General features: G+C 48.1%; 1 protein-coding gene across 6 annotated transcripts in view; it reads right to left on the bottom strand.

Annotated features, from left to right (window-relative positions):
* Positions 1 to 6,564: 6,564 nt before the first annotated feature.
* Positions 6,565 to 22,806, bottom strand: part of PLXNA1 (plexin A1) — a 239,942-nt gene continuing 223,700 nt past the window's right edge. For all 6 annotated transcript variants that reach the window (XM_065408674.1, XM_065408675.1, XM_065408678.1 and 3 more), the window contains 4 exons: positions 22,312 to 22,481; positions 18,618 to 18,830; positions 13,012 to 13,162; positions 6,565 to 6,660 (listed from right to left, as the gene is read on the bottom strand). In XM_065408674.1, the coding sequence (XP_065264746.1) occupies positions 6,565 to 6,660; positions 13,012 to 13,162; positions 18,618 to 18,830; positions 22,312 to 22,481 (630 nt within the window). The remainder of the gene's footprint in view (positions 6,661 to 13,011; positions 13,163 to 18,617; positions 18,831 to 22,311; positions 22,482 to 22,806) is intronic.

Below are 22,806 nucleotides of genomic sequence, written 5' to 3'. Positions count from 1 at the left end.
CTCCAGCTCCATGGCTCTTAGCTTTGGGATTCAGGGAGACCCTCTTTTCTTCAGGAACTTGCATTACTGAAGATCAGGGCTTCAGGGCTGGGGTGGGTGCAGAATAACCCTTTCTTGGCACTGACTTAAGACACCAAAGTAATAGGTGTGTTATAAATGTCTAGAGACAAGAGACAGAGGCAATTCCCCCATCCATTTAATCACTTTCCTGCAAGAGCCCCATGGATGGGGCCCACTTCTCTCCCTCCTGGCCCCGTTACAGATCCTCACATGTGCCCCAGTCAATCAGTTGGTGGGGAAGGCAATGGGGTATGGTGGTTAGTGGGGGAGGAAGGACGTGTCATTGTTAGAGCAGACGACTAGGAGCCAGATTTCCTGGCTTCCATGCTCAGCTGATCACTGTCGTGAGACGGAAGACGTGCTAAGGAACACAAGGTATAGCCAGTCCTGGATCCCTCCCCTCCCCTCCCCCAGCCATGTAAAAACCCAGGCAAGTCACGTTATTTAGCAAAAATGTTTAATCTCTCCTTGATGCGCGTGTTTATTTACAAGTACTAAATCTGAAGAACATTAAAATAGGAAATAGCAGGATATTTACACGGTCGAAGAGTGTCGACCAGCCACACTGGCACAGTTGCTTCAAGTCTGAAACAATCACAAAGTTTTCAGGACTCTATGTTACTATTAAAGTTCTCGGCCTTTTGTTGTTGGTTTCCCCCCCACTTTCTTAAAGGACAGCTAACTGTGCACTGTGGTTCCTTCAAAGAGAACACAGCTCTGCTTATATCCCACAGAGCAAGGCCACTCCGCTCCCGTGAGCTGGCCAGCTGCTGAGCAGGCAGTGGGCTCATTCTTGACAGAAGGGTAGAGAGGGGCACTTCCATGGCTTGGCTGCATTTTAAATCTAAAACTGAACCGAACGGAAGTGTGTGAATAGTGTCCCAAATCAGAAGATAACCGAGATGGCAACAGCCACATGGTCATTTCCACCCTTGGCCAATGCAGCATCGATCCCTATGGTCTATTCTCCGACACCAGCATCGGGCAAAGCAGGATCCACCCAAAGTCCAAGGGCTCAGGCTTCCGTGCTGAGAGAAGATGAGGAGGCGTGGGCTCTGGGAAGCATTTCCCTCCCTGTTTTCATTCCCAGCAGGATGTTTTGGAAGAACCTACACAGCCAAAGCCTGCAGGTCTCCACTTTGCTGCCCCCGTCCCATTCCCATGGTTCCTGTTTGAATAGCACGGTGAAGATCCCAGTTCTGGGGGCAAGAGGGGGGCTCTGAGGCACCAGGCAGAAGTCTGATCATGATCAAGCACCCTGGGCGTTAGATGTGAAAGGCTAAAAGTAGCACCTGACAACTTAGCAAAAGTGGAGAGTATTAAAAAAAAAAAGGTCCCTTTCTTAAGAATCTCTCAAGTCATGGAGACGCTGTCTGGCCTCACCGACAGCTGGGCCTGGCAGCGATGGGACCACTGTCTCCAAGGTGGGAATGTGCTGGGATGAGTCTTTGGTGGAAGAAACTGATAAACTTCCAAAGCACCTGCCAGAAATGCCACGCCCAGCTGAGTGGGGGGAAAGGGGACGAGAAGGCGGCTGCCCTGCCCTGCCCTGGGAGCTGCGTCTCTTCCCGGGACCAGAGTTAATGCCCTTACAGGGAATCCTGGGCTCCATTATCACCATCAGAGGGGCTCCTGCCAGCTCAGGCAGATGTGGTGCTCATGTCAGTCAAGCTATAAAAACACCAATATCCTGTTACACACCAGCGTGGACTTGCGCTCACTTCTTTCCTGCTATTTAAAACCCACACACAGCGGCCCGTGTCTCCCTTCCTTCTCCGCTGGCTCCCCCTGCCTGATTCATTGAGGCCAATGATTAGGGCTGGTGACCTCACAATTTGTCAGCACAAGGGTGGTGGGGGGGGTGATGAATGACTCAGGCAGACGGATTGGAAAGGAGAAATGCAGGTAGGACACAGCAATGAAGGGAGGAGGTCACACAGGAGCTCGCTCCCAATGGCTGGAAGGTCAGGTAGACGTGCAGGCAGGCTGAACTGCACTCTCCTGGTCTGAACTGAGTCCCTCTCTAGCCGAGATAGGCCTGCATCTCAGCTTTGGATCCAGATCTGAATCGAGATTTCACTGTTCCCCTCATCCCCGTCTCTAGCGTAGCTAAACCAAAACCCATGTCCAGAATGCCTTTGGGCTCACACCCATATATACCTTCTACCTCATTAAAAACCATGTGCAGTGTAATTACAGCCTAGAAATTGTCTACATTAAAATCGTCTTGAGGATCTAAAAACAACTGGTTACTGATTCAAGTCATTCTTGGGCTAAAGATAATAAAGCAGCCTCACCACAGAAATGCCCTTCCCACTAATGTGGATTATTACGGCCAGGATACCACGGTGATGTGTGTAAAGTCCTAGCCAGGTTGGTGGCACTGGCCTTGAACATATTTCAACCAGTGCTACACAGCAAGAAGGAGAAATGGGACAAACTTTAGATCAACGTGCCCTCGTCTCTCTTAAAAAACACTGATTTCAATGAAACTCTGCCCATTTACACCAGTTGAGGATCTGGCTTTCATTTTCTAAAGTATCCACAAAGCAATTTTTCATGGCCCACAGCCCAGTTTCACTTGAGGATTCCTTCCCTCTCGCAACTGCTGAAGGAGATCCCAAGAGAGCAAGCGAAACAGATGCTGCCTCTTTCGGGGGCCCGCTGGCACATAGCTGTCCTTTAAGGGTCTTTGAGTACCATTTTGAGAAGTAAACCGTTGAAGTCAAATTAATTTTTGTCTTTGATGAGAAAGTGACAAATTAATTCCAAAATGTAAAAGAAAAGGTCTAAACGAACCTCTAGTATTCAACACTTGCAGTTTTTTGTTTTTGTTCCTTAAAAAGTTCAACTCAGACTAAAATCTAGCACAGTCATGCAACAGCCCACAGGTCCCACAACTCTGGAGATGGCTCAGGTTGGGTTGGGTATTTATTTTATCTTTTTTTTAATTTTTTTTTGTTTTTGTTGTTTTATTTTTTTAAATCATCTTCTCCTTCTCCTCTTCTTTAATTCAAAAAACAAAATTACAACGTAATTAGAGATGTGCAGGCTTCAAAAGATTGTTCTGCTTGGTGAGAAATGCTTGGAAATTTCTTCCAGATCATTTGGTATTTTCCACTGGCTGTGTAAATCCATTTAATATTTAATATTGGTTTGTTTCTCCTTCAGTTAACTATACAGCACCCCACTGGGGCACAAGAATTAGATTGTAACCACATATATATATATATATATATACACACACTATTTTTTTTTTTAATTAAAAACTTCATTATTTTCCCCCCTCCGCCCCTTACTTGCAATCTAAGGGAATGGACAGAAACCGAGCCGGTGTTTTTTAAATTTTCAGTAGCCCACCTCTGGCATGGTGTGGGCCCCTCCTTGGCCCAGGCAGCAATGTAGATTCGCAGTACTGTATGCAAAAGAAAACTGTAAGTTTATAGAAGGTTTTGGTCACCTGCTCTGAGTCTGGGCAGCGGCTCGGCACCTTTGTTTCTTTAAATAATAAAGCCATGAGGATCTGACATGCCAAGTAGAGGCTTCCAAAGGAGATGGATCCCTGGGTTTCCAGTGAAATGAGAGAATGCAACAATCACCCAAAAAGACAGAGCGGGGGGCGGGGGAGAGCGAGAGAGGAAGAAAGAGTAAGGAGAGGGGAAAGAGAGGTACATTCTGGGCAGAAACCCGGTGAGATCCCAGCCTGGGTCTGGTTTCCTGGGGTCTGGGGAGCAGGCCAAGTCAGAATGCTTTGGCTCCTCACCTAGCTCTCAGTGGGCTAATGAAGGCTAAAAGGAGAATTCTCAGGTGCTTTGTAAAACACTCGTTCCCCAGGGAGGGGGCTGGAAATCAGCCCTGTGGAATTCCAGGGCCCTTTCCAACCATGGCTGAGTGATGCCACGCGAGGGCTCTGGTGGGACATACAGGCACTGGGTGGTTGTATGTATACACACACAGCGGAGGTATGAGCTACATGTAGCACCACCAAAATACAGGGCAACATGGCAGCCACAGCAGAAACCCCCCAATCCCTCCTACCCTCCCTTTCGCGCTGTCTCCTGATGATCTATCAGAGGGTTTTCTATTGCGTCCTTCACCCTAGTATCTGAGCATATAACTATCTGGATAACTAGCATCACCACTGTGTGAGCTGTGCACAGACACGCCACAGACACGCTCTTGCTCCTGGGGCTTGGGAACGGCAGGGTGAGTGGTGCCTGCCCCGTTTTGTTAAATCAGCGCATGGCAAGCTCATCGAACGGCTTAGTTTACAGAACCCTCTCCAACCTTTTGTGCCAACAGCTCCTGACAGCGTACACAGTAGCAGCAGGGATCTGAGACAGCCTAGTACGCGGGGAATTCAGATCTGGAGAGCTACGGCAATCACCACTCAGGGTTTGCCCTCTTAGCCTGTAACCAACCACACACAAGGCTGGACCTTTTCTTTTTCTGCTTTCCTTCCATCCGAGGTTACGGCCCGTACATCCCTCTGCCCCAAGTGGCTGCTCCAGAACCAGTGCAGCTACAGAGAAAAGCCTTATAGGGCATCACTGGTCTCTGAAAGATTTCTGCAGAGAAATAAGGATCTAAACCATTTCCCCGGGTGACCCGGGCCCTTCCCTTACATCAGCACAAAAAGAGGACCGAGAAAAACGGTTTTACCATGCAGTCAAAATTCCAGGGCCGCCTCCACGGCCCCCATCCTCTTCCCCTTTCCTGGGATCGGTTAGGCCTAACCTGAAACAAATCCACTGATGTAGCTCCAGACAAAAATGCTTGTAATTGGACTGCTAGGCTGCAGCGGGTTAAGGCTTAGTTACAGCAGAGTGGCAGGCTGACAGCTCCCCGCACCTCACACCTAGCTCCTTGCTAAAAAAAAGGGTATGTTGGACTACTGTCTCCAACTGCTTTAAATGTGGGAGCCTGCTTGGTAGTGCTGGGAGAACCCTGGGATTGTAGAGGTTTCGGAGCCCGGCTGGACTGTGAGCCAGCTGCCATCAGTGACTTCATTAAGGCTGCTTTAAAGGACACCAAGAGCTGCAAATGTGCTGAGATGCTCAGCACCTCAGGTCGATAGGGGGCGTCAGAAGGAAGGGAGGCAAAGACGGGCAGGATGCCAAAGCCCCATGCTGACACTCCCTTCCTGCTACCCGTTTGGTTCTGAAAGCCCTTTGCTCCTAATACACTTGGATGTAGCGCAAGCTCTCAAGCTTCCAGAACATCAACCTCCCCACTACAGTCATCTACCTGCACTTGGAGTCATGGAGATGCCCATTTGAAAGGTCTGTTTTCAACGGCTTCCCAGCCTGAAAGGTCCCTGAGGGCTTCTCCATGGCCCAGACACCCCTCACAGCACCGACCGCCACCAGGGAATGCTGCCGGGAAACTCTCCTTTCACAAGAGAGGATGGAGCACAAGCTCTGGCTATAAAGAGCTCAACGATTCTCCTCCTTCATCTGCGTTGTCCTGCCCCACGCAGAAATAGCAACGTGCAAATAAAAACAAGGATGAAGTCGACACCACGCCACGCCACTCCCCCGCCACGATTCACAGCACCGGCCGATCCCTGGGAAAAGGCCCCTTAGATTGTCTCCCCTCTCTGTTCTTCCTCCTCTTGGATTGTGACCTTCGGACACCACTTACGCAGCATGTAAATTAGAGCTGATTCAGCTAACAAAAAATCCTGTTTTGCTTTCTGCACTAAACAACATTCAACTCAAACATGGCACAGGACAAATTTTCTGAACTACCCCAAGGTTATGGGACTTGTCTCCCACTCCCCGCCCACCCCCACCCTTCTCCTCCCAGAATCGGTCCTTTGAGTGATTTTTTTAACCCCCCCCTTTTTTTTTGTTAGTTTGTTGCAAAATTTAGAACCTCCCTTCCCCTCCCCCTTTGTGTTATACTTTGTTTTAATTAAAAAAAATTTTTGTTTCTCTCTTGTAAATTGTGCAAATATAGCAGTTAACACTAATGGCAGAAGGCCAGAGAGCTGGGGTGGGGTGGGGGGGGAGAGAGAGAGAGCGCGCGAGAGAAGGGATATGGGCGGAGAGCTGGGAGGCAGGTGGGGAGGAAGGGGGAGCGAGTCAAGTACAGAAAAAAGAAAAGCCCCGCCCACCCTCCCTGCGCTAAAAATAACAACATCAGACATGTTGCCCTAGAAGTTAGTGCAGTCCCGACCCTCCAGCCTCCATCACCAGATCGGGGACATGCCCCCAGGCGAAGCAGCTGTGCTGGGTGCGCTGCAAGCTCCCTGCAGTTCTTCTCGGCTCCTTTGCACTCCTGCCCACACCGTCCCTTTTGCAAGGTCTCTGGATAGGTCTGATTGGATTGGGTGTGATACGGTGGTAGGTTTCCTTGTTCGTTTGTGTTAAGAGTTTCGAGACGCGGCGGGCTCCGCGTGTCCATTTGGCTCTGGACCCAAAGTACTCTGCTGCTGCCGCTTGCTGGCCTCTCTCTTGTAGTATCCACTGCTGGAAAGCTGTCCGGGCTGCCTCGGCCTTTTCAGCTGCTTAGGGCCATTGTGTCAATTGCCTGCTCCAGCTTACTCCTCAGCCGTTGCCTTCGGGCCTGTTCATCCTTCTCTAAAGCAGCTAAAATCTGGCAGGGGAGAAAAGAGAGGGGAAAGGATGAGAAAAGGTGGTACTGTTACCTGCAACCTAGAAAGAGAAGATGGGAAAGGAATGCAGGTCCACCAATGCCACCACGGCTTCCAGGAGGGAGTTGTCAGCCCTCACTAACAGGCAAGGTAAAACACACTGCTGCATTCATTCCGAGCACCGCCTTACTAGGAAGATAGGGCTAATGATGGGAATTCAGAGAAAAGCAACAAAATCTGATCAGAGGTGGGAGAGACTGATCTGGGGGGGTTATTAAAATAGCTAAATATGGGCTAAGCCAGTGGTTCTCCAGCAGGGGTACGCAGAGGTCGTCCAGATGGTACATCAACTCATCTAGATATTTGCCTAGTTTTACAACAGGCTACATGAAAAGCACTAGTGAAGTCAGTGCAAACTAAAATTTCATACCGACAATGACTCGCTTATACTGCTCTATCTACTATATCAGGGTTTCTCAACCTGAGGGGTCACGATTTATTGTATAATTGTATGGTAAAAATGAGAAAGTAAGCCATGTGTCAGTAATAGCGTGGCTGTGACACTTCTGTATTTTATGTCCGATTTTGTAAGCAAGTAGTTTTTAAGTGAGGTGAAACTTGGGGCACACAAGTCAAATCAGCCTCCTGAAAGGGATACAGAAGTCTGGAAAGATTGAGAACCACTGGGCTAAGCGACCGCTAAGGGGAAAAGCATATGAAAAAAGCATGGGGGGGGATGGGGGGGTCTAAAGCCCGAGGATGGAGAGAAATGATTTAGCATGAGCTTATGACTAGGAGGAAATCAAGACTGAATTTTCCTTTTTTTCAACATCAGGAAGAACTTCCGGAGAGTAAGATCCATCCCCCTGTGAAATAGCCTTCTAAGGGATGTGCTGGAAGCCCAGTCCAAGGGGATGTGTCAAACTAGACTTCACAAAGCACTAAAAAATGTCAGTAGGGACCAATTCCAGCTTTCGTCACATACCAAGGGCCATGAGGTGGTAACAACTCTGACCAAGATTTTCAAAAGTAACTAGCTATTGTGGGTGCCTTAATTTGGGGATGCCCAGTTTAGGGCACCTTAGAAAGGCCCGATTTTCAGAGGGCAGATGCACAGCGCATTTTGAAAATCAGGTCCCTTTAAGGTGTCTCAATCAGACATCTACAATCTCTAATCATGTCTGAAAATCTTGCCTTTTCCATGTGTCTATTTAAATCACTGGGTTTTGGCTGATGTATTTGATTTTATTAATAAGAAGCTAGGGATAACATTGTTGAGTTGATGGTTGATTAGAAGACACGCTAGCCAACACAGACATCACTGATCTGTCTGTCTAGGGGATTGTTTTATTTAACTTCCCAATTTGATCAAATGAATAGAGTGTCTGTCTGTATGCAGCTGCCACAGAACAGAATTCCCAGCTATGCAATGAGGGGCCCCAAAAGGCTCGGGGCCAGCTTCAATGACGCCATGTGAACCCAGAGCAACTCAGCTGAAGACATGGAGTAGCTCTGGATTTTCAGCGGTGTAGCCAAGATCAGAATCTGGCCTTAGGGTACATCTACACCACAGACACTATACTGGCCTAGCAACGCCGGCATAGCTCCACAGTACTGACAGAAGGAGTTTTGCTGTCACCATAGGAACACCTCCCCAATGAAGTTAGCCATGTTGATGGAAGCCCTCTTCCATTGACACGGCTGTGTCTACTCTGTGGTTTTTGCTGGTATAAGTGCGTTGGTCAGGGGTGTGGTTTATGCCAATGTCACTTTTCAGCGTAGACCAAGCCATCGAGTGCTCGTCTTAGTGTGAGACTGGTCAGCATTGACGCAGGCTGGCTCAGCCAGTGGGTCAGCTGAACCGGTCTGACTGAGAACTGGTTCAGACCGTCACCCAAATCTCAAAGGGAACCAGTACCAAGCCCTGTATTGGTATTATTTGTGCTGCAGTAGCTGCTGGATGCCACAGTCAGGATCAGGGACCTGATGTGCTGCGCACAGTACAAACACATGGGAAGACACAGGGCCCGGCCCTGAAGAGCTTACAGTCTAACCTGGGAGCAAAAGTGACGGCTGGCAGCATAGGCAATGACTCATCTGTCTCCCCAGTGTTCTGCACAGGCCTCAGGTAAGGTGCAAACAAAAGTTACAGGAGACAAGGAAACAGCCCCGATGAAACAGTAGCACAGGGTGGGGTTTGCCCCACCACCTTCAGCTTCAATAACCTTCAGGTAACATTTCACCTGCCTTTATTTCTCAGGGCATAGCTGCCTCTGCATGTGTGGGACCCAGCCAGGACAGGAGACAGGACTATCCTAACAAGGCTATTGTTCTGCTGGTATTTCCAGGCTGCCATTAGCTAAGAAACACTGGAAACCTTTCAAAAGAGCCTGCTCTCCAAATGCTGACCCAGCAGCTTCTGAGGGTGCAAGGAGCAGCCACGCAGCTGGGTGCTTCTCCAAACTCACAGGCCTTTCATGGCTTCTCAGCTGCAAGGCCCCTGGCTAGAGTTTGTCTAACTGCGTTTCCGCCAATGACAACTCTACTGAGGCGTGGAGACGAGGCACTTGGCACTGTGGGAGCGACGCAGGCAGACATTCAGGCATGCGGCCTCAGCAACGTCTGCCTCAGTCAATGGGAGGCCACACTGCTATGCAGGAGAAGTGCTCGCAACATTGGAAACATCAGACAACGGGATTTCTCCATTGGAATCTCATTTCTCTAAACAAACTCGTCTTTTGGTGACAGATCAGAGGATGGGAGGGGCACATTTCTCTGGTATTTACATGAACTGGGACATTACTAAAGGCACAGGGAGAGGCTGGGGGGCTGAAGGCAAGAGTCAGCATGGCGAGGGAGGGGTAATGGACGCATAAAAGAGGGGTAATTGCTCGTCTACCCATCACCCAGGAGTGTGAAGCGCTGAGTCCAGCTAGCTAACATTGTGCCACCAGACACAGAACAGTGGATTTAAAAACAAACCTGACAGAAATCCTGTCTCCCCAGGTAAGTTTGTCAGGAGACCAAATTTTTTGCAATTAAATGTCAAGGCATCCGTCAAAGGGGATTTGATTAACCATTTCATTGGCTGCATAATTGGAAACAAACTGTTGTATAATTAACAGACTTACTAGGAGGCAGGCAAAAGTCCATCACAAACCCTACAGGTAACTCCTTAATAGGGAAATCAGCTCTTTTTGATTAAAAGTCGCTGCAGCGCCCTGCAGCTTTCCAGCACTGAGCACACAGGATGTGCTGTGGAGGATATGCAGCGCTGGATGCTGGGAGACTCAGGGTCTCAGCGTGCATCTCAGTGCAGTGCAGGTGATTCCAGTCAGTCTGGCCTAGTAGCCAGCCCTGGGCAGTGGCCTACAGCTGACTTCAGATAAGGATGAAATTACCCCTCCTGCAGTGCACCTAACCAAGCGCTCAATCCAGCAAGATGCTGAATACTCGACTTCGGTGTGAATTGGGGGTGTTCAGTACCTGTCAGGATCAGACCCTGGCTGAGATACTATAGCATGAGGAGAAAAATTCCTCCCCGAAATTCACTTACGTCCTGAGGGGATGCAGCCACAAAAGATACCGAGAGTCATGAAAGGCTCCTCCAGCGCTCTTCCAAATCTTGCCATGGTTCTTGGCTGCCCATTAATTTGGTTTAGTGACCTCTTGTTCCCAGATTATGGGACGGGGCCTCCTGGGTTTTCACTGTACTCTTTGGAATTTTTGTCCTTCGGAGGACATCCGACCTACCTAACATCCAAAACCAGAGCTGAAAGCATGCGGCACAAAGTGGGCATTTGTGGAGGGGATGTAACTTTCTGACTATTTCCATCCTGATTCAAACTCTGGGATTGTTCATCCCATCAAGTCAAATCTTGAAGCTGGACTTTAGCAAGGGCTGCTTAGTTTCATGGCCACCAAGAGCAACATTTGTAGTTCTGCTCCACAAGGGTGCCAGCTGATCACTTGTGACACTCAGGAAGAAATCTCCCCTATGTGCATGTCGCAATTAGCCAGGTACACCACAAGGGTTTTATTTGCTTTCCTCTGAAGCATCAGCTATAGGCCAAACCTGGAGGCAGAATAGAAGACTTGATGGGCTCATAGTCATATCCAGTTGCTATAATCTCAATATACACGTCCCTTCTATTAACCAGATCAGCCTCTAGATGGCACCAACCCACCTTATACCCAACCACCCCTAAATATTCATCTGGCAGTCAAAAAACACGTCTCTTAAAGGCATCTGAATCAGAATTGGACAGGATCAGACAGAGAATATGAATCTGAGTCTAGTCCCCTGTACCCACCTCACCACTGCCTCTCCTGATAAGAGAACAGTTTATCATTGAAGTCTAAGAGTGCTGAAAGATTCACAACCTGCCTTCTCTTTATTTGATTATCTGTTATCTTGTTGTCCTCATGGAAAACAACACAGCAAAAAGAAATCCATGCAGAGTATAAAGAGAGATACATGCCTGTCACCTGCTGTAAGGAGCCGGGACCAGTGATTATGAAGATGCAAGTACCCAAATGAAAATTAATTATGATTTTCATTCACAGCCAATGACAGCATATTACTGCACTGAACAACAGGAAAAATGATTCTCTCCCATTTCGCATCAAAGAGGGTGCAATCGGGCTGCATGTAATTGTGCTTAATGAATGAAAACAAACAAAGGGAACAGCTGCGATTTATTAATCCCATTACGAATAATAAAAGAAGTTCCTGAGAGCTGAGAACACACTAGTGGTGCTTTCAGAGTGGGCTATGGGGGAACATTCAACAGATGCCAGACTGCAGTGAACTGGCAGGAACACAGGTTGGCTACTCACCCTGCATCTTCAAAGAGCAGCTCGTTAATATCACACCTCCCCGACAACTCTCACACAGTGGCTGGCTTGTGGTTGATTTTTGAGGCTTAGGTGACTTTTGGTGCTGATGAAAGCCTGACGGCTGAGGAGCCAGGCACAGGGCTGGCAGGTGTTATGAAATGCTTCCCCCCACACCTTTGCCAATGCATTTCAACCCAGACCGCTCCCAGCTCTGCCAATGTGTAACAGCCCTCACTTGCAGCAGACCCTGTCACCCCAAAACTGGGCTCTCCCCACACAGCTCCGCTATTGCTTCTGAACTTAACCTATAGCACCCCTTGTAATCTGTTCTGCTCTACCTTGTCCCGCAGCACTCTTGGCTACCTGTCTACTGATGGCCCTCACCTCTTCCTGTCTCTCTCACGGCTTAGACACCCTGTCTCTCTCAGGAGACAATGCAGCAGCTTGGGGCAAAGGCTTTTTATCTAAATAAACCACTACTCAAACACAAGTTTTCACTCTGCTTTATTGGGACAATAAAATCTAGGTTATGTTTTTATATATATACACAACAGTTATATATTTTATTGCTTTAATAAAGTATTGCAGAGTGTGTTTGAATAGTGCTTTATGAAGTTAATTTGTACAATTTACAACAGATGGGTTTTTAACCACTCTTGTCAATATTCGAAGAGGCCTATTGGCACGGACACCTTATCCTTCCAAGTGCACCCCTGGGATTGCAAGCAAGGTGACTTGGGTACCTTCATGGGTTCTGCTGTGCTATGGGGTCATTTACAGCAGGTGGGGAAGAGGGAGGGAAGGCGGTGAGATGAGGCGAGGCAGACCGGAGTTCAAATCCTGACTTCATTCACATGGGAAAGAAGTTTAGCAGTTTCCCATGCTACTTGCCAAAGGAAATATGAGTACAAAACAATACCCTTATCAGAATGTATGCTCAGGAAAGGCCCAGGACTGGAGGAGCTGCTGCAGGTTGGGATGGAGGGGTATCAGAAGAGCAGATGGGCGAGTGCCCATGATAAGAACAGCATGAAGAGCTGCTGCTCATCTCTAGAGTGGAATAGCAAGGTCAGGAGTGAAGAGAGCAGTCGGGAAAAGCTTGAGCACCACCTCCTTTCACTGTGCCTGGCTCTACTCACTGCTCTCAGCCCCTTCCGTCACTTGTACAATCATCACATTCACTCAGGGTGAGTGTGAATCCAGGTATGTGGAGGTTATGAAGTGTATTAGTGCCTGGTAACTTCTATCATTGGCTGGTAGTCACACACACACAGTAATGGGACACGTAACTTTACTACACACGGGGCTACTTTACTACACACTTTCATTGTGCAGGCTGCTATGATCCAGATGTGCTTCCAGAAGTGAGTTGAATCCAGCTACCAACAGCAATTTCCCCCTCTCTATATTTCCTGTGAGATAATTTTTCTGGGCAGCAAGAGGGGGAATGCAGAAACTGGGCGGGGGATGTGCCCTTGCTTGAAAACAAGATGCCCCAGCCCCTGTTGACTTACCTCATCCTTGTACTTGGTGATGTATGAGTAGATCTCGTGCAGCGCACTCATGCTGTTGAACTGGCTCAGGTGTAACCGGGACTGCTCCGCCAGGTATGCACTCATGTCCTGGTCACTGATTGCTGGCATTTTAGCAATATCTGCATAATATCTACAGGGGGGTAGGAGAAACAGAATAGAGTGTCTGAAACAGGAAGAGGGGCAGGCCTCCTTGGGACTCCCTCTGAGAACACCCTGTGGGCAGACTGAAAGGTGAATACAAGGAGCCTTTTGTTTCACAGTAATAGTACTATATGGTGCTTTTCATCAATAGATCTCAAAGTGCTTTACAAAGGAGGTCAGTATCAGGATCCCCATTTTATAGCTGGGGTAACTGAGGCACAGAAAGGGGAAGGGATAAGTCACCCAGCCATCAAGTGGCAGAGCAGGGAATTGAACACAGGTCCCCTAGAGCCCATTCCAGTGCTCTGTCTAGTAGGCCACACTACCTCCCCCTTAAATTAACTTCTTGTTACACTGAAGCAGTTGGGATAGTTAAAGTCAGGTGCTCTCAATGATTTTCCACCTGCCATCCTCAAACCACCCACTATTCCCTTCCATGACCTTCCAAACTACCCACTTTTGCCCTCATGACCCAATATCCCCAAATCCTTTCTGCTATTCCAGTCAAAAGCCCTGCCCCCCAGGTGCCGCCATATGTAACAATTTGTTTGTTTGCAGTGATTCTCTTGGAAGTTTACTGTGTCACAGAAAGCCAAAGATGGCATTTCACATTCAGTGCATACACTTGTGATAATTTCACATCCACATCTATACTGTACACATCCGTACTGAACATTTCATGAATTGCACCTTCCTCGGTGATGTATATTTAGTAGCCCTTATTACTGTGGCTAGTTGTGCTTGGAAAGGCTACTGCTCAACAGAAAGGCCAGAAACCGTTTGGGTTTTTAGTGAAAACAGATTCTGCAGAAAATGTGAAAAATGTCAGAAAACAGCTCAATGAGCCACCATGGGGTCATGACCCTGAGGCTGAGAACCCTGCTTTACCAGAATCAACAACAGAAAATGTGACTTCACCCTGACTAATGTTTCATGGCATCACGTCACCTGTACCCAGACAGCACTCAGCGTTAGCCAGAAACAGGGCAGGTAATCAAGCATTCCACTGAAGTGTTTTGACCATTGCTGTAGGAAGGATACTGGCCTAAATGGACCAGTGGACCAATAAGGTATGATAGGAGATGGAATACTTGGGTTATGGACCAATGGTCTCACCCACTCCTACATGGTCCACTGATCTGATTGGGTAGGGCAAAAGGGAGGCATACAGGACTAGATGGCTCATTGGTATGCTCAGCAAATTCAGGCAACTGTATAAATTGGACCCAAGGGGATTCAAAGCCACGGCACCCAGACTAACAGCAGGTGCATTATCCCAGCATCATCTGATGTGCTTAGCAGTCTCCTGCATTCACATGTCATCCACAGGGGCAGGACGTTCTTGCACAAACCATACAAGTATATTCTGTGCTGCCCTCAATGGCAGGGGCTCCCAGTGCATGCATCTCTTCCTGAGGTAAAAGCAAGGCCTGGCCGGACTGAGGTGAGCTTTCCTGGGGAGGAGCTCAGCCATTCCCAGAACAGAAACCTACCAGGCACTGTGCTCAGGATGGCTGCCTTTAAACATTTCCCACAGGAACATGCTAATATTTGTTTCCCTAAAGATATTTTGAAAAAATTTTAGGGCAAAATGATCAAATGTACGGTCTCCATTTTTGTGTGGGCAGAAAGTAAAGTTGCAAACTCTGAGGGCCGATTGAGGTCCATTCAGCAATCAGGTTCTTAATACCTTCACAGGCTTCTCCTGCAAAACAGCACTGTCCTCGACAATCAGGCCTTGCCACTCTAAATACCTGTAAATACTGAGTGCAAACCCCACCCAAACATAGATCATAGACTATCAGGGTTGGAAGGGACCTCAGGAGGTCATCTAGTCCAACCCCCTGCTCAAAGCAGGACCAATCCCCAGACAGATTTTTGCCCTAGATCCCTCCCTCAAGGATTGAACTCACAACCCTGGGTTTAGTAGGCCAATGCTCAAACCACCTTGCTTTATCTCTCATAACCCCAGGGAAATGAAACGCCAATGCAATTCACAGTCAACATTCCGGCACTGTGATTAGTAGCAGCATCATCATTAGCTGAATCCAATCTCACTGAGGTGGAACGACGCTGGGTCAGGCATTTGGGTGGGAGCAGATGGCAGCGTAACACCTTCAGGAGATGAACATGAGCCCCACTCTATCCTTTGGTACTGAAAGCAGCCAAGAGCGCAGGTTAAGATGCTTACGCAGGGCAGTGCCCAGCAGGGGTTCCAGCTGTACTTGGAACGGGGAGGATGGAGACTCCACAGATTCCGATAGAGCTGGAGAGTCTGACTCTTCACCCTCTAAGGAGCAGTGGAGAACAAAGGTTTGAGCAGAGAATTGCCAACTACAGCAGGCACCAAGGGATCCACTGTGCAGCTGAGAACATCAGACGTGGTTTCTCATCCGTTTCCTCTCAGATTTTTCCTTACAGGATAGAAAACACCTTCCATCCACTTCAGGAATATGAAGGCAGAAAGACCAAGCCTTGGGGCTCACAATTTCCAGCCATCTTCTAAATTAAAGGCCACTGAAATCACACCAAGATCCTCCAGGGCATGCTGTAGGGTTGAGTTTGCCTGAGAACCCAGCTGCCTGGACCACGCTGTCTGAAATGCCCTTGATGGGAGGCGTGACTCCATGGCAGGTGAGGGCATGACGAGGGGGCTCCCAGGGCAGATGCATGCATCCATGACTGCAGTACAAGATCTCCAGACAAAAGGAAGCAGAGAAACCTTTCTGGATCGAGACGTATGCAGGGGATGAGGGGCCACAATTATTTTTCAGTGCACATACTGACATCTCTAATGGACCGACATCCCATGGATTGCTAATGTTCCAGCTGGATGCCTACACGCCGAGAGATCACACCTTGCATAACAGTGACTCAGGATGCAGCCAGCCTGGAAGCAAAACGGAGTGTGACTCTCTCCTCCCCCCTTACTGCGTGCTCACCCTTTTAACTCTGTTTCTTCCCTGGAGTGGCCAACTGGCAAAATGCCCTTTTTTTGCCTGGTGCCTGGGTATCATGATGATGGACGTAACAAACAGATCTTCCATTGGGACTGCCAGGTTCAGTCAATCACCCTCCCTTCATTCAAACCCTTCCTTCTGCAAGGCTTTGCAGTGATAATCCTCCAAAGAAAAAAACTGCAGTTACACAACAAAGCCCCACCACAGATGAGAGGTGGGAAATCCAACCTCTTAGCCCAGAGAGGAGAACCTACTCCCCACAGGGCAGTCCTGCCCTCTTCTGACCTGCTTGTGGCCTGCTGACATTTTTCTTGTGTTTTCAGTCAAATTGAGGTTCTAAGATCCTCAGGGCAGGAACCTTGTCTTTTAATTTGCCTGCAAAGCACCATGCATGCCCCTATGGAGTTATATAAATATTTAACGGGGAAAAACATTACAAGAACATTATTTAGGAGGCAAAATCAAGCAGTCAAAAGTTAGGTAATGCCAGATGTATGATTGCTTGTGCAACTTTAATTTGGCCCTTTGTGCGGCCATCCTGTGCACTGAATGACACAGGGGTCCTGTGGGGAAAACGGAACGTGATCATGTAGTTAAAGACTATCATTATACATCCACACAAGAAGGCAGAATTAAGGCTGCACAGGCAACTTTAAATCTGGCATTTCCTAACTTTCGAGTGTTCAGCTTTGCACCCTAAATAACTTTATGTATTTTTTGTATGTAATTTCCTAGATTTTCTTTAAAAAGACAAAGGTTAAAAAAAACGATTATGTTTGACTGTTACAACACCCAACCATACATCACAAGCAGGGTTTGAACCAGGAAATGTCAGCATTGCAGCACAGCCATCTACTATTTGAGTCACAGGACCTGCTACATCAGCTAATGACAGGAGAAGGCTATTATCCCAGAATGGGGGATGGGCTACTGAGCAAGGTGCTGGGTTGAAAGATAGTTTGGGGGGTCCTGGCCTGGTTCTCCCCCCCTCATCCCCGCTATAGCTGCTCTGGCAGCACCTGGGAATTCCCAGTGTAGTGGCAACAGCTGCTGCTGCTGCTTTGACAGTGGCCTGGGCTCTGCCTTAGAATGTTCATGTTCAATTATTATTTTAGAAGGCTCCCAAACTTTTCCTGAGGAGCAGACATGAGAGAAGAGAAATGGCAATTTTCAACACTTTGTATCTCAGCAAAACCTGAATGGATTTTCATGGAACAAAGAAGAGGCACTTCTCTAGCCCAAGGGCTTTCTCCTTGATGAATTTCAAAGGCCTGCTGCAAACAACGGAGGTTAGAGCTTTTGACAAAGATCACAAGAATCTCTTACAATAGAAAATGTTAGGCAATCTCAAAACAGATGTCACTCCCAGCTCCCCTATAAACAATCATAAATGGCTGCCTCGAAATGTCAACCCCAAAACAAGGCACTAAGGGGCTCCATTAGCAGGCAGATGCCCCTGACCTCCTGAACTTTCCACTTCCTAGAAGACCACCTTCCAGCAGATAGTTAGTGAGACTCTTCTGCCATCCACCTGTGGAGGATTATCTATAGAAAAATCACTGCATTAACCAAGCCCTCTTCAGTATGATGTTCTCTGTCATGCTTACAGATGCCTTTCATGACTGTGACACCAGGATTGGCATCAGATACTGGACTGATGGCAAGCTTTTCAATCTGCTGAGGCTACAGGCAAAGATGAAGATACAGAAAGTGACTCTTAATGACCTTCTGTTTGCTGATGACTGTTCCCTGAATTCCAAATCTCCGTCTGACATGTAGCAGAGTATGGACTATTTCTCTTCACCTTGTGACAATTTTGGTCTCACAATCAACATCAAGAAGACAAAAGCGATGTACCAGCCTGCACCAAGAAAGCCTTAGGTAGAGCCTGCTATCACAGTGAATGGCCAAACCCTGCAGGCAGTGGACAAGTTCGCCTACCTCGGCAGTACACTCTCACATGCAGTTCACATCAACGATGAAACCAATGCCAGAACTGCCAAAGCAAGCATGGCCTTTGGCAGACTCTGTGCAAATGTGTCCAAGTGCAGAGGCATTAGGCACCAAACAAAACTGAAGGTCTACAAAGCCATCATGTTGCCAACTTTGACGTATGCCTGCGAAACATGGACAGTGTACAGATGTCACATTATAAAGCTGAACCACTTTCACATGGGCTGTCTGAGGAAACGGATGAAGATAAGATTAATCAAGTAACCCATAGTGGCATCTCTTGTTCAGTGTGCCAGAGACAGTTGAAAACTCAGATTAGCCTGATCAGCCACTCACGTGTTCACAGAAACCAAACCAATCAATGATGTCATGGTCATCTTCGAACTCAAAGAATGAACAACAACCTAGAAGGATCACTGCATTAATCAAGTCCATGCACAATAAGGACTATGAGGTCTGTAATTTCCCCATATGCATATTGCAGACATAATGTATATACAGCACGGAGGAAGCAATGCTGAGGTCACTCACCTTTCTACCCAGCTCTTATAGTTGGGGATGTCCTTGGCATACAGTAGTTTGTTGGAGGGAGAGTCTTTCCCTAGCTTGTGCTCAGAAGTTGAGCAGGAGTCCATGAATGTCTGAGCCACCACGGATAGGCAAGCATCAGTAATACTGTTCTTGTGAATGTCAAACACAAACTGGGGGTTCTTAATCACATTCACCCAAAAACGCAGAGGTAGACTGAGGAAAGAAAGAACAGAGATGGTCACTGCAGGAAACAAGGCCCCAGACAGGAGCTAGTGCAGACAGCTTCCTGAATTTGGCGGATTCAAGCCTGAATTTGGCAGTCTTCTCCCCCAACCCCACAAAAAGATAAGCAATTTGGGGAAAAAATTCATTCACCTACCGCCCCAATGGCATCCTGGACACCTGGGCTATCACACCCTCAAGCTTATCCTGAATATGGTCATTTCTATCCACTGGGCACAGTAAGAGAGAGGCCTCGGGGGAGGAACTTCTCGACCTTGTCAGCAATTTCAAAGAGGGCAGAGGTGATCGGGACTTGAGGATGCTTTGGGGTCCCTGTATCAGTTTGCTGTCAAATGATGGTTGTAGGTGCTAGGAAAGATTCCCTAATCACTACAGCCTGCCTCTGTCTGATCCAGTAGCGGTGCTGGTTAGGAATAAATCGGCTCCTATCCTGCAGCTGCCACTTCACCACACAGCTTTGGTCATAGACACTTCACCCCAGTGGGGTTTGTGGGCATGGAACCAGGAATTGCAATGCCCTACCCCTCATAAAAGCCCAGGCATTACTAAACAGATGCAGCACCACACAAAGAGGACACAGCTATGACCACATGCCTGTAACATGAGGATGTCGACCTGAAGTGTTGTACGGAAGACACGGGAGGGAACTGTCCCATTCTATTTGGCACCAGTGAGGCCTCAGCTGGTGCACTATGTCCAGTTTTGGGCACCACCCTTTACAAAAGATGTCGACAAATTGGAGGGAGCAACAAAAATGATAAAAGGTTTAGAAAACCTGACCTATGAGGAAAGGTTAAAAAACTGGACATGTTTAGTCTTGGGAAAAGATTGAGGGGGGACCTGAAAACACTCTTAATGGGCTTAATCTGCAGCAAGGGAGATTTAAGTTAGATATTAGGCAAAATGTTCTAGCTATAAAGGTAATGAAGCTCTGAGGTAGGCTTCCAAGGGAGGTTGTGGAACCCCTGTCATTGTAGGTTTTTAAGAAAGGGTTAGACAAAAACCAGTCAGGGATGGCCTTGGCCTGCCTCAGCATAGGGGGCTGGACTTGATGACTAGAGCCCTGCAAATCTGTGGATATCCACGGACCTTACATCCACGGACCATGTTTGCGGATCGGATGCGGATACACATTTTGTATCCATGCAGAGTTCTATTGATGACCTCTCAAGGTCCCTTCCAGCCCTACATTTCTGTGATTCTAAGATGGGGGCCAGCAAAGGTCTAGCATCATGTAGACTCAACTTTAATATTCCTCGTAGGCCAAGTCACACAGGAGAGGAGGAAGCCAATGACACGAGGCGCTGATGGTTCCCAGGTACTCCTCTCCTGGAGTCTACGGATGTAGGCATTCACTCTACATTAGGAGTTTTCCCCTCCCTTGGGTTATTGTAGCTATCTGGGGCATGGGTGCTGGTGGAGGACAATCTACAAACCTCACATACCCAGGGCCTAGGGAGGGTGTCCCTGGAATTTACATCAGTGAATCGTGTTTTTAATGCATTCCCTCTGAAGTAACTTCAACATTGCAGGGGCTCCTAAAGATTTTGTATGGCATAGGGGTCTGGGAGAGACTTTGCTTTGGAATAGTTCCCTGCTGGCCCACAGCCATAATGCGGTCTTCAAGGATCCTAAAGGAAGGCCATCACAGTATTCTTCCTCTCTTTCCTGTCCAACTGCCACCACCCAAGTGAGTCATCTCCATTCCAAGTCCTCTGGGTGTCCTTCCCCTCCCCTTTCCTCCCACACACTCATAACCCCAAATCCCACCTTATCAGAAAACCAAAGCTTGCACAGCCCATTGATCAAAACCTCAGGAGTCCCGTTTAACCCCTCTGAACACTGCTACTGCCTCGGTTCCTAGCACCGGCTCAACTGTCTGCTCCCATTCCATAGGAGCGGGTTCCATTCCCATGGGACAGCCATTGCTTATGCCCAGACCCTATGGCTTATGCCAAATTGTGCAACATCTCCTTCCCCCCTCAGCTGATCCTTTCTAAAACCCCTCGCGGAACTTTACAAAGGTCCCAGACAGGCTCATGTGGGAGGAGAATTGTTGGGCTCTTTAAGGGACTCACTAGGGCATTTATTATCTGAGGAAAACGTAGGCTACATCAGATATTGAGATAGCAAATCTATAACTCAGATGGGCTCACAGCAAGAGAGGGGAATCCTGGCTAGTGACAGACCACGTGCTTGCTCACAGCACATATGCATGCCCCTCTTCTATTCTATCCTTATATCACCCTCCTCTCAGTAGCATCTAACTCTCATTAGAAGGTCCTCAGAGATCGATCCCTGGTATAAAGCTCCTGAGAGCCCCTCCTAAGCTTCCCTGTGTCATCAACAATGCTTCTGTCTAAGATGCCAAATGCTGGCTCCCCGGGACTCTTATAATGAGGGTGCCGGATGCACATAAATATTTCAATCCGTGAAGGGAGCGGCCTCAAGAAATCAGCTCCACACATCGAATTAGCGCCCAGAGATAAGCGTGAACATTAGTATGCAGGAGCCTGCATCCCAGGCCCTGTGGAACTGGGCCCCCCCACCAACTCCTTCCTTCCTTTAATATAGAAAGCAGAGTTATAAATCAGTTCCGAGTGCTTCCGCACTCTCATATCTCCATTTAAAAATGTTTCTTTTCCTACCCTGCTAATTGCCGACAGTTACTGAACTATACAAAAGCAATTTGGCTGCCATTTAACAAATGCCAGACATGGGAACGTATGTACTCGTTGCCAGTAGCGGCAAGGAGATCAGAGAGATGAAATCAGCGAGGCAGCAGAAAAGAAGAATGCCGGGCGAGGGGGGAGTTGTGGAGAAGCGAAGCCAATACACGGTGGAGTGCTAGCCCCATCACATTGCTCACGGAGATCTCATCAGCACCTGCCCCCCTTTCCTGGAAGTGATTAGCAAGCCTGATGGGTCGGCTCTTCAGGCTCGGCTAGGAAGGATGCGTGTGTGGTATTACACTATCTTCATTACGACATGCTTGGCTACGTGGCAGGCTGGAGTGCACATCACAAACACTGGTAGGACGGGTGGTATGAAAATATAGCCTAGGGTTTGCAAAGGTGCCTAGGGAGCTAGGAGCCCACATCCCATCAATCTCCAGGTGAGCTGGGCATTTAACTGCACAGCCCAGCCATACTTCAATCATGGAGCACCTAGTACTTCAGGATATGACGTTTATGGGAAGGGTGGCATTGCTGGGACTACTTGTTATAGCAGAATGTGCCTGCGACTCACCCACCCCAAGAAATACTGGTATACAAGTAGGCTTAGGTGCCCTACGTTTCCAGCTGACCCAGGTCATTTTTAGTGTTAATCTGCCTTGGCTGAGGTTGGCATAACCAAATTTCACCTCAGAAGCTTGGAGACATTCATTAGCTGGGTTAGTACAAATGGGAACGGCTGACACCTCTCCCTCCCCCGGCACCTGCCCAATTACCAGTTACTCTTCCAGGTGTGCCTGACGTCATAATCGTTGATCTGATGTTTGTCGGCTTGTTCGTCCAGAAAGTCGAACATGTACTTGATGGCCAGGGGCAGGGCGCTCCCGCGGTGTGCCGTGCTGAAGATGGTCTCAAACAGGTCATCGACGAACTTCTGCAAGGTGCCCTGGAGATGAGAAAGGGGGAGTGGCTGCTCAGTACTGCCCAGAAAGTCATGCATTGGAAGAAAGGAGAAAGCAATGGGGCTAGCCATCCATTTCAGATATTAACATCACTGCTATCACCAGTAACGGTCCATCATCCGAGACGGGGCTGTGGGGAGGAGGCCCGAAGCCAAAGGAGGTATCAAGGAAATCAATGGAACCACACTGGTCCTTAATGGGGAGAATACACTGTGGTGACAAGAAGATCTCACAAGCCTGCGTCAGAGATTCTGGGGTGTTGTCTGGCATCATAACACAAGCCACTAAGTGTCTACCCCAAAAGATAAA

This window comes from Emys orbicularis, chromosome 7 (assembly GCF_028017835.1).
Source record: "Emys orbicularis isolate rEmyOrb1 chromosome 7, rEmyOrb1.hap1, whole genome shotgun sequence".
Classification (NCBI taxonomy): domain Eukaryota; kingdom Metazoa; phylum Chordata; order Testudines; family Emydidae; genus Emys; species Emys orbicularis.
The sequence above is the reverse complement of the archived record's forward strand: the minus strand, read 5'-3'. Positions and strand labels throughout refer to the sequence as shown.